Source organism: Paramacrobiotus metropolitanus, unplaced genomic scaffold, assembly GCF_019649055.1.
Source record: "Paramacrobiotus metropolitanus isolate TYO unplaced genomic scaffold, Prichtersi_v1.0 Parri_scaffold0000007, whole genome shotgun sequence".
NCBI classification, from domain to species: Eukaryota; Metazoa; Tardigrada; class Eutardigrada; order Parachela; family Macrobiotidae; genus Paramacrobiotus; species Paramacrobiotus metropolitanus.
Genome location: NW_026570227.1, coordinates 1,182,054 through 1,196,696, shown reverse-complemented (window position 1 = coordinate 1,196,696; position 14,643 = coordinate 1,182,054). Strand labels below are relative to the sequence as shown.

Sequence of the window (14,643 nt, the reverse complement as noted above, 5' to 3'; positions counted from 1 at the left end):
ACAATGGGCCGTAAATCTTCTCGTCCCGATAACAGCGTGCCACCGAATATTGCAGGATCCTATACCATATTAAATACATATATGCACAACGACACCCAGCTTACATATACGGTACACCAGTTGGCGTTCGTGGTATCTGGTGTGTAATTTTCTTTACGCAGCGAGCAGCAACGGGGGAAATATGGCGGCGCTGGTGTTAATGGCGGGATTACTAGTGGGGATGATCGGCGGGATGACAGCGCAGAAGCCGGTAATGATCTCCGGGTTGGCGTGCAACTGCACGTGCGCTATTCCGCCCACAGAACAACAGGTCAGTTAAACCACTCTCTTCCATGTATTAATTTTCTCTATTTTTATTTATATATGTACGTATATATGTACGTGTGTAATTTTCATATATACGTACGTAGATATTTTCTTGCGTTGGTAAATGATAATTCAGTTTACAAATTTGTATGTCAACTGATGTAATGTGGCTCGTGAAATCGTACTGCGACTCACACTATTATTTATTAAAATATATTTATATACAGTAATACATTTTTATAGCATTTGTGTAGAGTTTCTATTTAATATGTATTTTTTTCTGTTGTTATCCAACTCAATTGAAAAAGTTCGTATGTCAGTTGGTGTAAGGGGAAATTAGCGTGATCGGTCATACAGGAAATCCTTCCCGTGTTCCAACGCGAGGGCCCGTTCTTCCTGGCGACATTCAACTGCAACGCCGGCCAGCATCTCGGCTTCATCCGGGCCTCCATCGCCACGGGCGAGCCGCTGCGCTACACACTACTGGGCACGCCGTACCTGCGCATCGACCCGGACACCGGCGACCTGTACATCCAGGGCCGCGTGCCCGCCACCGGCTACTACAACGCCACCGTCGCCGCCCAGACCGACAGCGGCAAGGTCAGCACGCGCGCCGGTAAAGTACAGCTGCTCTGCGGACCGGACTGGTGATCGGATTGGATATTATGTATACGGCCGTGACCTTTGCGGTATCGCTTCTTATATCTTATCAGCGGTTTGTCGCTTGGTTTGGCGAAAACGATCCTAATTACCGATGACCTTTGTCACATGGATTCTATTTTGCTAGATCGAAAAATAACAGGGAAAGTCTCGCCCGGCTACAAATTCTTCCTTAAATTTCCAGGGAATGGGAAAATCTGGTTTGGGCTGAGATTTGTCATCATAACTGTGTCCTTTGCAGTAAAGTTTGGAAAACACAATCGTACGAGCAGATTATTTGATGGACAATATGTTTTGCTGCACACTCATAACGCCAAAATACCGATTCTCAACCGACTCAGCGAGACCATTTGCAATGTTGCAAAGTCAAATGAATTGGTTATGGTTTTGTAAGAACACTCAGAAATACCTATGCATAATACATAATACCTCTGTAAAATACCTATGCATCAGAAATCAACGTACAGCAATCGCAAGTACTTACTGTATTGTTTTTCAACTAACTAATTCCAATTTAGAAACGTAGAAAGTATGAAGAGAATCGTAAAAGCATACTGGAACAGCCTTCATCAAATTAAAATGACGCAAGTGTAAACATGGAAAATAACAGCATCATGGAAATGATGACGAACTTGACTCATGCGTTTCCATCGAGTTGGATCATAATAATTATTGTACCATCTCCACTTTCCAGCGTTTTTGAACAGCGCGTAAACTCCACCCTCAACTGATGGTGTGAACACAATAAACTGCCACAACAAACCACGACCCGCTGCAATTATGTAAGCGGCTGCTGTATTTTCCACATTGGCTGAAAGGAAGCTGTAGCGCATCCGGTAGCAGCTTCTTTATTAAAGTAATACTTACCGGTCAGTCACAGATAAGAAAAACGACAACTGAAATTAATAATATCTAGTAAAGAGTATACACTAAAGTATGGAATGAACTTTAGTACAACTAAAGTTATGGTTGTTTCTTTGATGATTTTGGTTATTTCTGTAACGTGTAAAATTGAAATCTTTTTATTAGTGCCTCTCAGCGCTGGCTTATTGTCAGTGTTAATTGGCTATTGCCTGAACAAATCTCCTGTTAGTACTTACTCGTAAGTCGTAGTGATCGTTTAACGGCATTTGTGCGGTACGATACAAGTGCACATTATTGTCACGAGTCCAATCCACATTCTGCGATAACAAGTTTTACGAGTCGTACTGGTGTACAGGTAATACCGTCGGAAAGCTACTCTGGAATACACGCGGATTACGGGGTAATAATTAAATGAACAACATTTTGCTAACTGATTTGTGCGATTGCCAGTATTGCCTGCTCTATGACCTGAGGCGCATCGCACTTATCTATCTGTAAACGAGAACAAAATCAACAACTACAGATACAGACGGCGACGTTTCCACCTGTGCCTGGTACTTCAAATCACAGCAATCAGTAATCGGCAAGGGTACAGCATTTTGCGATTGCTCCTTCAGACTATTGAACATGTATGGTGCGGACGAGGAAAGTGTGGTATTAGGCAGCACCTGCCAGTATCGATACCAGAGTACCGACTGCCTGGCACGTGGTGCCTTTGGTCAGGTCTACATCGCCACTGTGACGGAGCGTGGCAATTTCGCCGGTGATGAAACGGTTGCCATCAAAGTTATTCAGCTGGATACAGCCAAGCTGCTGAGGAATTCGGAGAATTATACGAAACTACGTGAAAAATGTGAGTTACTCTTGAAGATTAAGCATAACCACGTGGTCAGGCACCACCAAATCACCATACATTTCCCGAAACGGGAAGGAACACTCCTTTGCGTGGAACCGATGATGGAGTACTATCACGGTATTAGCACACACTTTCCAGTATTACAGTACTGCTAGATTTTTTAGGAAGCACTGCTGTTCTACTTCTATCGTACAGTCTCGTAATTATTGCATCAGAATAAGTGCGCTACTTAGTGCGCTAAGGTAACTTAGTGCTCTACAACAGATATGCAGTTTTACAACAAACGTATTTTCAGAAAAAGACTTAGCTTGTCTTCTTAATAAACTGAAACAAGACGGAAGCGTACTGAAGAGCCAGACCGCTGCTCGATACACACAGGAAATTGCACAAGCACTGCACTTCTTACACCAGAATCATATCATCCACGGTGATTTGAAACCGGGTAACATACTGGTCAAACGGCTGGGACAGTTGGGAGATCAACTGATAATCTGCGATCTGGACGATATTATGGTCTGCATGCAGAGAGATGTCACGTGCTCGACAGATATGACACATGTCCGCGGTACGATCCGCTACATGTCACCGGAGATGCTGGAGAAATTCACACTAACCGAAGCCGAAAGGATGGGACGCCGACCGCCCGGACGCAAAACCGACATGTGGAGTTTAGGTTGTGTTATAGTAAAGCTAGCGCACTGCGTGCTGGGCAACCACCGGGACTGGCTGCAGAGTGCCGACGGTGATATGACGGAGGCGGGAGAGGAAACTACGGATAACCGGTATGCTATGATGATAGTCGACGGTTATACACCCGTTATCAGCACCCTGGCGCCACCAGCTCTGGCTGAGTGTGGTCGTAACTGCTTACAGTCCGTCAGCGACTATAGAAGCTCTGCGGATGTCATAATTCAGTGCCTAAGCGAGAAAGCCGAGCTTCCCCAGGATAACATAATAATACTGCATCGCATATTTGACGGTTCCAACCGATATTCGCTGTACGCCCAGTCGTTTCATCCGGCAACCACTCGGTTATGGCAGTTTCCCATGCCTGCCAGGTTGCGGCGTAAATACTTTGGTCAGATTATCGGGGTGTATCAGAACCAGGTGCTATGTCAGGTCACGGAAATGCATGACGGTAGCCCATCCCGAATATTTCAAACCATGACATGGGACGTTGTTAAACAGACTTGCCTCTCCGTTCCTATGGAGCCACAGACCGCTCTAATGAAATGTCCTGTTGTCATTGGGAGATTGCTGTACTTCTGGGATATCCGGTGCCGATCATTCAAAAAGGTGGATTTACTGCAGAGCTCCGGCTCTGTCGTGGAGGATTTGCCAGTCTGTCGAAACCTCAACCGGTGAGATATGTGTAAAGTACAGGTTATTTAGTTATTAGAGGGCGTGAAACAAGTAGACAATGTTTTAACGCATATTGCGCAAAAACCAGCTCTGAGAGGTCCTCGTATTGCTTTCACGAAACAACCGTAGCTCATCTCGCAGAATACGTCGTATGGAGTGTGGAGTGCCAGTCAGTCAGTGCATTATCTTCATCGGGGCTCCTTCTGACAGATCCTCCAAGATCATGTACGTGGAATGTTTCGATACCGTAACGAATGCATGGTCTATCCTACCACGGTTACCGGGAAGGCGCTGCGCCTTTGCCACGGTCGTCCTGCAGAACTACGTCTACATTCTCGGAGGACGCTCGGTGTTCGTGTGGTCGGTAGAAACGCTACGGTCCTGCGCCCGTCTGAATTGGACAACGCGCACGTGGGAACCCTTGCCCTCCTTGCGTAACGCTCGCAGTAATCACTGCGCCTTCGTTACCAACAGTCGGGTGGGTGTGTTTGGCGGCCGAATCGAGAACGACTATGCCCTGTCGTTGTCGACGATGGAAATGTATGACCCGGAAAACAATGAATGGACTAGCTCGAAGATCACCAGCCTGGATAGTGCTGACACCCGGGTGCTTTTCTCCAGCTACGACAGCCAAGCTGTTGCGTTTCAGCCAGTGGTACTAGAAGAAGAGAAAACTGGTCAAAGTTAAAGCGTACAGCTGACGACCGTTTTTGTGGACAGACAGTAGAGTGCAACACAAATTACGAAAAATTGCCGGTATGTGGCGGTATTATCATGTTCAGTCAATAATGCACATTGTTCTTTCTGTTTGCGCTATGGTCTCTCGACAAGCATACGGTACAGCGCTGAATATTGTACATTAGTATCTGTACGAGGCAAGCGGCAACCCTTTCCCATCGCTTTAGTAAATTACATCACTTTCCCTGCTGCATCTTACACGTGTGCACGCGCTCACGTGATATCGTATCCATTGTAATCAGCGCTTACTGAGCCGGCGACAAAATCTCGGCTGCCGTGCTTTTTTATATTCTTTATCAGTTTGCGTAATCAACTACAGCTGCATACCGGTTTAGACGTGAAACGGCTGAAATCAACTATCACGTGAGCGCCTGCACACGTGTAAGATGCAGCAGGGAAAGTGATGTAATTTACTAAAGCGATGGGAAAGAGTTGCCGCTGGCCTCGTACGTATTTTACGAGTATGTCTCAGATTTACCTTTTTACTCGCAATATGTACAAAGCCAGCTTCGATAAGCAAATCCAATCAAAGGAAAAATTGTCCGAATTTACAGGAGACGGGACTGTACACAGGGCTAACTGCATTACGACGCATTATTCCAAATTCAAATGACGAAACAAAAAATAATGTGGAACGACTTTCGGTCTTCTAATAAGCAGTTTCTTACCGATCATGTTTATCAATTTAAACAACTCCCATCACTACGTACCATTCACATTCACGTACTATTCACATTCACAATATTCACATTTATTACCATAAACGTCTTATGAAAAAGTTTGCCTTATAGCGAGCGAGTATACCCTTGTGACCGTTAAAACACTTAAATACGTATTTGGCGAGCCAAAAACTGTTGCCGAATGCCGACTGCAAATGCCACAGGATTATATCAACTAAGAACTAAACTAAGTTATACGCATTTGCTCATAAAAGTCTCGAACTTTTTTTCAAGCTTGAAAGTCAACCTGGTGTAGTGATGGCCGACGAATTTCCCACGCAGAAATGGCGGGTCACCGACTATTCGTCGACCTTTGGTTTGACGCACATGTCGTCTAAAAACAATTCGTTCTTATGAAATACTACTCTAGCGCTTTTATTGGATTCCCAGCGTCCAAGTGCCGCGTAACGAAACGGTTGCCGTTGTCTGGGCCATAAGGTAACGAATTGTCAGTGGGAGGAATTCAGTGCTAAGCATGGTCCCGCGACTAGTGATGCTGTAGCGGTGGCATGAGAGTCAGAGAAGCCATGGACCCTGTAGTGTTTGTACGAGTACTCGTACAAAATGATGTACGAGTATCTCGTGAAATGGATTGGCCTATGGCTAATGTGCCGTAACAAACGGTATTGTTGGTGAGTTTGTCCAGTGCTGTTGCCATGTTCAGTGTTTAGTTACTACAACACAGTATGTGGTTGGCTCCGCAGCGAGCAGGTTAATAAAATATAGTAGACTCTTTTAATTTGTAAACGACTGCAGATATATAAGTAGTTAATACACCGTCGCTACATATAGTCGTATACGACCCACTGCGTCCATGGCGGTCTCCAGTCTTAGCGGCATGAAAAGATTAGCGGCATGAAAAGAGAAGACGGTGAAATTATCCTCTGTTACCGAAACAGCGTTACAAATTTACCATCACCGATAATGATAAGAGGTCGATGTTGATAATTGGTTACAGTATTGTTTTACATTACTAAAACGTTTGGAGATTATGCGTGGTAATGCTATGAGTGTACTGTGTACAATACTGTCCCTTTTCTTGTTAATTGGGATAAGTTCTTTATTTGATTTTGTGTTTACTGAGTGATGCTCGCTGATGTACACACACATTGAGAATAAAATCATTTACACTTTTATATAACAGTTCCCAAATTTTTCGGCTTGGTAGTTCATTTTGTAGCAGCTAGGAGTACAACTCTCGGGAAAAGCACGGTTACAGCCTCCGTATTACCCAGGTAGCAGGTTCTTCCACTTATTTTAATCCAGATTGACGTAGGCGCCGCTAACGAGTCTGATCGGTATGTACCAGTATAAACCACAAACATTGGGGAACAACATACAAAACCGTACTGTAAAGACTAAACAAAAGTGCAGCACTACAAAACAGGAAGATTGTAAAATACTTGTAGCTCCAAGGATAGCCGACGTCTTTCCCATTACTTGTCACGCTATCAGACAGAATTAACTCATCTGCACCATTCTGTCCACAACCATCTGCGCAAAATTACACAGGATCCGGACCGAGTCCTCCTGGCGCACATCGTGATAAATGTCCGTGTGACCGGGCCAGTAGCGCTGGGGGAACGCCGCTCCCTCCTGCCACCCAACACCGCAGTGCACTCCACGAAAACACAGCCAGAACATGCGCTCGGGGAAGCAGGCAACTCCGTTGTCCCGCATCTGCTTGGACATAATCCACAAGTCCCATTCCCGCTGGCGCTCCCCCGCCCGTTCAAAGCCACTCCACAGACCCAGGTAGCCTTTGACGATCAGCACAGCTTTGGGATCCGGATCCGCTGTCACGACTGCTCCATAATCCAGCTCCAGTCCATCGAAATCACCGCGTGTGAGAACCACCACGTATCCAGCCTGTTCCGGGAAGAGAATGCGCAGCACCTTCAGGTACTCCACCAACCAGTCCTTGTTGAAGATCGGAGGAACAACAGCATAACGGTCCATGACAGCGCGGGTGTCCGTCAGCAGTGACTCCAGGCTCAAGGCTTCCAAGTACGCCCGGTGTCTGCCAAACAACCTTGTGAAGGTATATCATTTTTAACTCAGTGAAAGAGGGACATTTTTGAAAAACATCATTGGATGCACCCCTTTTTTATACCTTTTCTGACTTCCTAATTCCGACCCCCCGTTATTATTAAAAACGGTGCTCTTATAGCAACTCAACTCGGAATTGCTTACTCAGCGCTTCGAGGGAGCGTACGACTGGACAGGTTGGAAAAGGATGCAAGGTCACGAATCAGATTTGATTACGATTACCAGAATCGAGCAACACCAGTTTATTACTGTACGACCAGATCACAGGGCTAATTTGTTAGACGTCGTCCCGTACGAACGGAAGCAGAACCAAAATTAAAATCAGGTTCAGAAGTAGAATGGGCAGCTTTCGATAAATGTGTCTAGTCACTACGCGCATGGTGAGCTGGTCCGAACAGGGAGTGCCGCTTAGACAACATTCATCCGCTTATATACATGGTCACGAGTCCAGACAAGGCAACAACTTCCCTGCATCACTGATGAACACCACCGTCGATTGGTTCATACAACTAGAAAAACCATTTTCTCATATTTCGGTCACTTTGCGTATATGTATGCCTCACGAGTTTACATCGCCACCCCCATATCCAAACTCAATGCTCAACATAACGACGCTTTCAGAATTGGTGCCGCTTCAATTATCCAAGCTAGTTTCGCGCATCGAAGTCATCTCCCTAGCTGTACAGCTCATCATTAGGTTCTCGTAAAAACTGAATTTGAAAAGCAATGTATGCGACCGGCAGCAAATCAAGTAGCGCGGCGCATGGGTGGCGGCCAAGTTATGTGACGTATATATACAAAGCTACCAGAATCAGTACACAAACAATAGATAATAACTTCATGAGAGAAACTAGAGGTAATTAGAAACCAGAACATATCTATAATTATGAGAGAAATCAAAGTATCAGAGCAGTGGAAACTTACTGCTCGTGCGTCATGCTGTTATCGCTTCCCAACTTCCGGTGCACGGCAACCTGCACAACAGGCCGTCAGAACACGCAACACTTCCATCTCAGGCGTATAAAGATGTGAAACACTCGCACACAGGAACGTTTTTTGCAGACCACTATTTACGTCTAACCAATCAGTATTTTTGTTTTTTATAGCCGTAAATTCCGTAGCAAAATCATTTCGCTCTTTAGAAATTAGCAGAAAAGTGCAATGGACTACGCGTAATCCAAAAAATTAGAATAAAAATAATCAGCCTTAATAAATACATTCGGCATTTGCCGATTAAAAAACAATAAATATAAACGGGGGAAAAAAACAAACGGGGAAAAATCAGGGCTTACCAGGGAAAAATCAAAACCGGTGGATACGGGAGCGGAGGATGTTGGAGTGTCGCGCACGGTAGCGGCTGTCCACAGCGCCGCTAAATCGGGCAGCAGTGTGCTGGTGAGCAAGCCGAAGACTTCCTCGCGGTATCCCTCACAGAAATCCAGCAGCTGCTGCCCATTGGGCAGACTCTGCGCCTTCCGCAGCATGCATTCGTAGGCACCCCGGAAGGCCGCCACCAGACCCTCGGCCACACTGCCAGCCTGCCAACAACACTGCCTAATTACTGATATTACGAATTTTTGCTTAATTTTTACAACTACTAACCAATTTATCTATTTCGGGAAAGTCAATGCTGCTGCATATATCTTGTAGAGTAAGCTCTACCAGTCAATTCCAAGAAATAATGCTAATTAATTCTAATTATTGCTACATACGGTATGTACAATACTACGATACTAATTACCTGCAGAGCGGCTAATCCACCCGAGAAACGTCGAGCCACAGCGTTCTCCTCCCGTTCCACCGACGACACGTTGCCCAGAGAACTACGGCCAGCATCCTGGCGGTGAGAGGGAACCTTTGTGTCGGATAACGAGAGTTTCCGAAACTGTGTCTCACTCATCTCCTGGTTGGGTCTCCGCTCGAGCGACATGGCGCTGTTCGTTGCAAACGAACACGGATAATTTTAACACACTGTGTTCGGGGTAAATTGAGCGTCAGTCTTCAAATAACATGCATCCACTTACTATCTTACAAAATTTCACAATCACACTAGCAGGTTTCGTTGACGAGAGAGCCGGAGAGACAAATAAATATTTCTTGAAGACAACAACTCACAAGTGACACTGACAGCACGCACAACTGTAGAGTGGAAACCACTGGAAACGTGAAAATTACAAAAGTGACAAAAACTGCGTGTTACAACGGCTGAAAGATGAATTTTCATTTCAACTGGCCCCGCAGTGCGGTTGTGCTAGGTGCTAGAACGTCGCGCAGCATAGGGCCCAACCGAACCCGCAGGGGTTGCCCAGTACGCCGCTTCAGTTTTGCACAGGGAATGTCGAACACAGCCAGTAGCAGCGCAACCGCACTGCGGGCCCAGTTGGAACGACAACTGATCGGGAAACCGTTGTGACATCTTGTTTTGTCACTTGTCACCTTGTGTGTTTGCAGTTCTGCGTGTTGTGACTTGTTGTCTTCCAGAAACTTCTGTTGTATATGTTGTGTCTATCTTTATCTAACACGCTGTTGTGAATAGTTAGATTAATTCTGTAAGTGAGAATTGCGTGGATAAGTGCATGCAATTAGATGTTCAGGTTGATGAAATTATCCACGCTGAATTCTTCTTGCGTGTGTTGCAGTGAGCAGTCGCCATGTCGCTTGTGCAGAGACCCAGTCAGGAGTTGAGCGAGAAACAGTTGGGGAAACTGTCGTTATCTGACACGAAGCTGCCCTCTATTCGCCAGGATGATGGCCGTGCTTCTCTGGGCAACGTGTCGTCGGGGGAACGGGAGGAGAACGCGGTGGCGCGACGGTTCTCGGGTAGATTCGCGGTTCTGCAGGTATTGCAACGTTCGTAGCAGACTGGCTGGTCGATCATACACAGGATTTCATTTGTGTGGGTCACAGAATTTTGCTGTTTGCTGCTTGTATGTGTGGGCCAGTAACTTATATTAATTATTGACTGCTTGTACAGGATTTCTCACGTATTTAGTCTCGAAATCGTGCATTTTGTGGGTATTAGTAATTAATAATACTAACTGCAGTGCAATAAGAATAAATTCGGATTGCGTTGTTTTGGTGTATATAAGAACTTTCTAATTTTAAAATTGGGTTTAGAGGTAAGATATTGTTTATTTTATAAGAATTTTATCACTTACTGTCGTACAGAGTATTTAATTAATTTATGTGATAAATATTTAGTGGAGTACTACAATCTTTGTAAAATAGTATTATAATTTCATGATTATAAGTTGACGATTTTGTTGAAAAAAAAATTTATGATTACAAATGGTTCTGTAAGGGCGGGACGCCCCGCCCTCCTGAGTAGCTATTCGCTGTTTCTGGGGATTTCCACCCCGCACATTGCTGCGCTGTTTTGACGGACCTGCAGCACAGTTGCACTGGCTGCAGGATCCTTCCTCATTAGTTTTGGTGTTGCTGCGCCACGGTGCGCATTAGATTCGGCAATAAAGCCTCATCCGGGTTCACGCTGTTCGCTGTCGAGGATACGCGTGGCGCCCATATGGCCCCGCGTTATAGTTCCTACTTCCTAGCAGTCTCCAAAGACGGAAAATTAAAATCCTGAAAAATCCCGTCCAATTAACTCGAGAAGGAACAGATGTCAGCTCGTAATTAATTATTACCGAGAATATTGGCAGTATTGGCACCGATTTTCCAGTAATAAATTACAAATCTTTTAATAGTCATAAAATTAAATAAGTCGTCTATATGTAAAAATGATTGTTACAAAAAATTAATACGCAGCTAAATGATAGACTACATACAAATGATACAATTACACCTATTTAATCAATAAACTGATTATTTATTAAATATATGGTTAATATTTGTTGTTGGCAGGCTGGGAGTGCGGCTGAGGATCTCGTGACGGCCTTCCTGAGTGCCAACCAGCGCATACTCCAGAAGGGGCAGAGTCTGCCGAATGGGCAGCAGCTGGGGAATATCTGTGAAATTTCCCGAGCCGACGTCTTCGCCGTGCTGGCTATCAAATTTCTGCCCGGTATGGCGGCGCTGTGGACAACGACTGCGATGCGCGACGCCGGAACGCTGTTCGCTCCGGCATTCCGCGGTCTGGATTTTTCCCTGGTGAGCCCCGAATTTTTCCCGATTCTGTTGGCTTAGGACGCTGGTCAAAGCGCACTGTTTGTTAGCATAATGTACGTATTTACAGTACTCTACAATTTCTACCCTAGTTATTACTCATCGTCCAAGTGTTTTTTGTGCTTCCACTTTCCAAGTGTTGCCTTTCTTTTAGATTGGCGGTACAAAACAGATCAGTTTCTATACAGTAGAAATTATTGCTAAATAAAAATAATTGCCAAAAACTGTCTAACTACCATTAATTTATTGTATTCGGCAGAAGCTGGCATTAACTGTTCGCCCTAATTATTTTTAGTTCATTTGAGGTGTAGTTATTTGCTGCATCGCTATCGAATTTCGCGAGCAGCCTAGAAATTTTCCTCGTTCTGCTTGTACTTTTGCTTTCGTTGTTATTGAAAAATTTGAGAAGCGAAACGAGTGCATGTGATAGCACTCACTTGGACGACAAGGGTTAGCAGTTTATTTATTTTCTCATCTTTAGTAATGATCGCGGCCGGGCTTCCTTACAGGCTGCCATTGTACCGTATAATGTTTTCAAAGCAAGTACACCAGACAGCGAGGTTCTTTGAAATTTGTACATGTACTCTGAACTGCTGTGTTGCATCGTCTGATGACAGCCCTTCTGCAGGTTAACACGCACCGAATGCTGGGAGGCATTAACAGCATGACGATTCACGAAAAGTAAGTACCCACTTTCCACTTCGTCGGTTGTTTTCGATTTTCCTCATATTTTGGTTACCTGCGTGTACGTCATCATAAACTGGACACCACCGCTCAATTGACGCGCTTCAGAGGCGTGAGTTCTTGCCGATCGCCTACGCTTTTGCATCTGGTCTCAAGTTATCTATTTGATTTCCTTATGATAATTTTAAGTAAAAGCATAGATGACAATTCTTATGACAGTTTGTCTAATGAGTAATGACAATTTAAGTTGACTGTATAATTTATGAGATGAATTTCATGAGCGAAAGTTTTTTATTTCTAGTATTAATGCGATCGTTTCTTGCGCGACCGAAATTATCTAAATAATTTCAAATATTTCTGTAGACCTTGAAGCCTGACGCTGCATTCGGTTTCCGTATTAATCTGAAAGGGAAAAGCTTGAGTTTCCTTTGAATATATATATTCAGGGATTACGAAAAGAATAAAGATCCAGTAAAACAGGGGGGCGCGACATTTCTTTAAGAATATATACATAGACGCACATTGTGATTTCTTTTAAAACAAAATATCCTCGTTGAAACAGAGCCATTAAATGTTTCGCAGACACCGGGAGTACTTGGAGACCATAGACGTGGCGTCACTGCTGAAAAAGGCGCGGGCGCGCGCCATCATGGACCATTACGCTGTGGATCCTCCGTTTTTCCACTACGACTGGTTGGTGGAATACATGAAGGTGTTGCGTGTTCTGTTCCCGGAATGGGCCGGCTACGACGTGTTGGAAGGACTGGGGGAGTTCTTCGGAGTAGCGCTGGATTACGGAGCCGTCGTGACGACGGGTTGCAATCCCAAAGTGGTGCTGATCGTCAAAGGAATTCTGGGCCGTTGGCCGGGAATGGAGAGGATTGGCGAGCACCACCAGGAGTTGAACGTGTGGGATATGTCCAAGCGCATGCGCAAAGAAGGAGTCGCTTGTTTTCCCGAGTGCATGTTCTGGCTGTGTTTCCGGGGGGTGCACTGTGGCGTGGGATGGCAGGAGGGAGAGGCGCTTCCCCAGCGCGTTTGGCCCCAGCACGCTGACCTTTACCACGACGTGCGCAGCGAGGATTCAGTTAGTGTGCTGTGCAGTTTTGCGCAGATGGTTCCGAATAGAATGATGCAGTGTGACCGGTACGTCCCCACTCGCGCACTGCTGCCTTCTGCCGGGCGGCGCGATCAGTGATGGGAAAAATGTTTCGATGTGTTGTTTGTTTCTCAATTTTTATTAGCGCTTCGTGCTGGGAAATGTAATACAAGAGTATCAGTTAACAAAAAAAGTCATAACATCATTTCCGTTTGTTGTTTGTTGTCTTTACTTGCAGTCGAAATGATTCCATATTATTCCTCAGTTAGCTGCTTCTTTGTATCCCCTTGTGCTCATATTTTCAGTTTTCGTATACAACAATCGATGTCTCGAGAGTTTGTCTGCTTTTTGAATAAGTTAAACTTAATTCACCTGAAGTCCTGAATGATCTCGGTATCTGCGGAGAACGGCCGCCACCGAAATACAGTGCGTACTTCATGCACGATAGACACGTTGCTTCTTGCTCACTTACATCGCGCATTAGTACAAGTATATAAATATCTGTCATGATTTCGGATAATCATAGTTACTGACTTGTGAGTTTAAGCGGGGGGCTCGTGAACAGCTAGTTCTTTCAAGCAGATTTTTTACCTTCGAACCTACACAGCGGTTTGTTCCCTCAAAACGCGGATTAATCATTATAAGTTAAAATATACCCCTGCAGCGTCACTGGATTTTGCTTGCGGAAAAACAGCTTGTGGTCAATAAATGGATGATAGTGACATGCTATGCGGAAGTCGCACCGCGACAACCGCACTAGATGACCAAACCTACTCAGTCGGTAGAGTGGGAATACGTTCTGGACTCCGTAAGTGGTACGCGAACTACCTACTTCCGCTAGGTACAAGCGGATTGCTGTGCCTAACGAAAGTTATCGAAACCGAAACACTCAGGAACTTCCCAAATGTTTATATCATTAAACTGAACGAACAAGCAAACAGAACAGAACAGAACGAAACGAGATATAAACTTCCTTCTAACCTAGAGTCACTCCGACCTTTCAGCTAGAAATAAGCTCACAGATTTAGTTAGAAACTTCAGACTGATTAGTTAAATCAGAACCGTGGATGGAATTAGCGTTCAAATGCGTTGCACACTCGTTGTGGCTAGATGGATGAACCTTCGGGTTTTGAAAGATAGCCTACACCGAGCGCGGTTTGGACTTAGATGGGTGACCACTCTGA

The 14,643-nt window shown here is 44.9% G+C and overlaps 4 protein-coding genes across 5 annotated transcripts; 3 read left to right on the top strand and 1 right to left on the bottom strand.

The window, feature by feature from the left end:
• The first annotated feature begins 101 nt into the window (after nucleotides 1-101).
• On the top strand, nucleotides 102-1,244 carry LOC129582319 (uncharacterized). The gene is made up of 2 exons (XM_055473827.1): nucleotides 102-310; nucleotides 664-1,244. The coding sequence occupies exons 1-2, from the start codon at nucleotides 182-184 to the stop codon at nucleotides 955-957; spliced, it is 423 nt and encodes a 140-aa protein (XP_055329802.1). The 5' UTR covers nucleotides 102-181; the 3' UTR covers nucleotides 958-1,244.
• Nucleotides 1,245-2,293: 1,049 nt separating this feature from the next.
• LOC129582245 (uncharacterized) lies at nucleotides 2,294-5,488 on the top strand. Of its 2 annotated transcripts, none has more exons than XM_055473717.1 (3): nucleotides 2,294-2,803; nucleotides 2,982-4,047; nucleotides 4,259-5,488. In XM_055473717.1, the coding sequence occupies exons 1-3, from the start codon at nucleotides 2,458-2,460 to the stop codon at nucleotides 4,734-4,736; spliced, it is 1,890 nt and encodes a 629-aa protein (XP_055329692.1). In that variant the 5' UTR covers nucleotides 2,294-2,457; the 3' UTR covers nucleotides 4,737-5,488. The 2 variants fall into 2 exon arrangements, with proteins under 2 accessions (XP_055329692.1, XP_055329691.1); XM_055473716.1 differs by having other exon boundaries at nucleotides 2,298-2,803; nucleotides 4,190-5,488.
• Nucleotides 5,489-6,839: 1,351 nt separating this feature from the next.
• LOC129582360 (uncharacterized) lies at nucleotides 6,840-9,643 on the bottom strand. Its single transcript, XM_055473873.1, has 5 exons — nucleotides 9,579-9,643; nucleotides 9,296-9,488; nucleotides 8,847-9,092; nucleotides 8,479-8,528; nucleotides 6,840-7,525 (listed from the first exon to the last, which is right to left on the bottom strand). Exons 2-5 carry the CDS (start codon nucleotides 9,482-9,484, stop codon nucleotides 6,967-6,969), a joined length of 1,044 nt encoding a protein of 347 aa, XP_055329848.1. The 5' UTR covers nucleotides 9,485-9,488; nucleotides 9,579-9,643; the 3' UTR covers nucleotides 6,840-6,966.
• A 356-nt stretch (nucleotides 9,644-9,999) lies between these two features.
• Nucleotides 10,000-13,612, top strand: LOC129582335 (uncharacterized). Its single transcript, XM_055473845.1, has 5 exons — nucleotides 10,000-10,103; nucleotides 10,194-10,394; nucleotides 11,416-11,661; nucleotides 12,305-12,357; nucleotides 12,943-13,612. Exons 2-5 carry the CDS (start codon nucleotides 10,206-10,208, stop codon nucleotides 13,556-13,558), a joined length of 1,104 nt encoding a protein of 367 aa, XP_055329820.1. The 5' UTR covers nucleotides 10,000-10,103; nucleotides 10,194-10,205; the 3' UTR covers nucleotides 13,559-13,612.
• The last annotated feature ends 1,031 nt before the right edge of the window (nucleotides 13,613-14,643 follow it).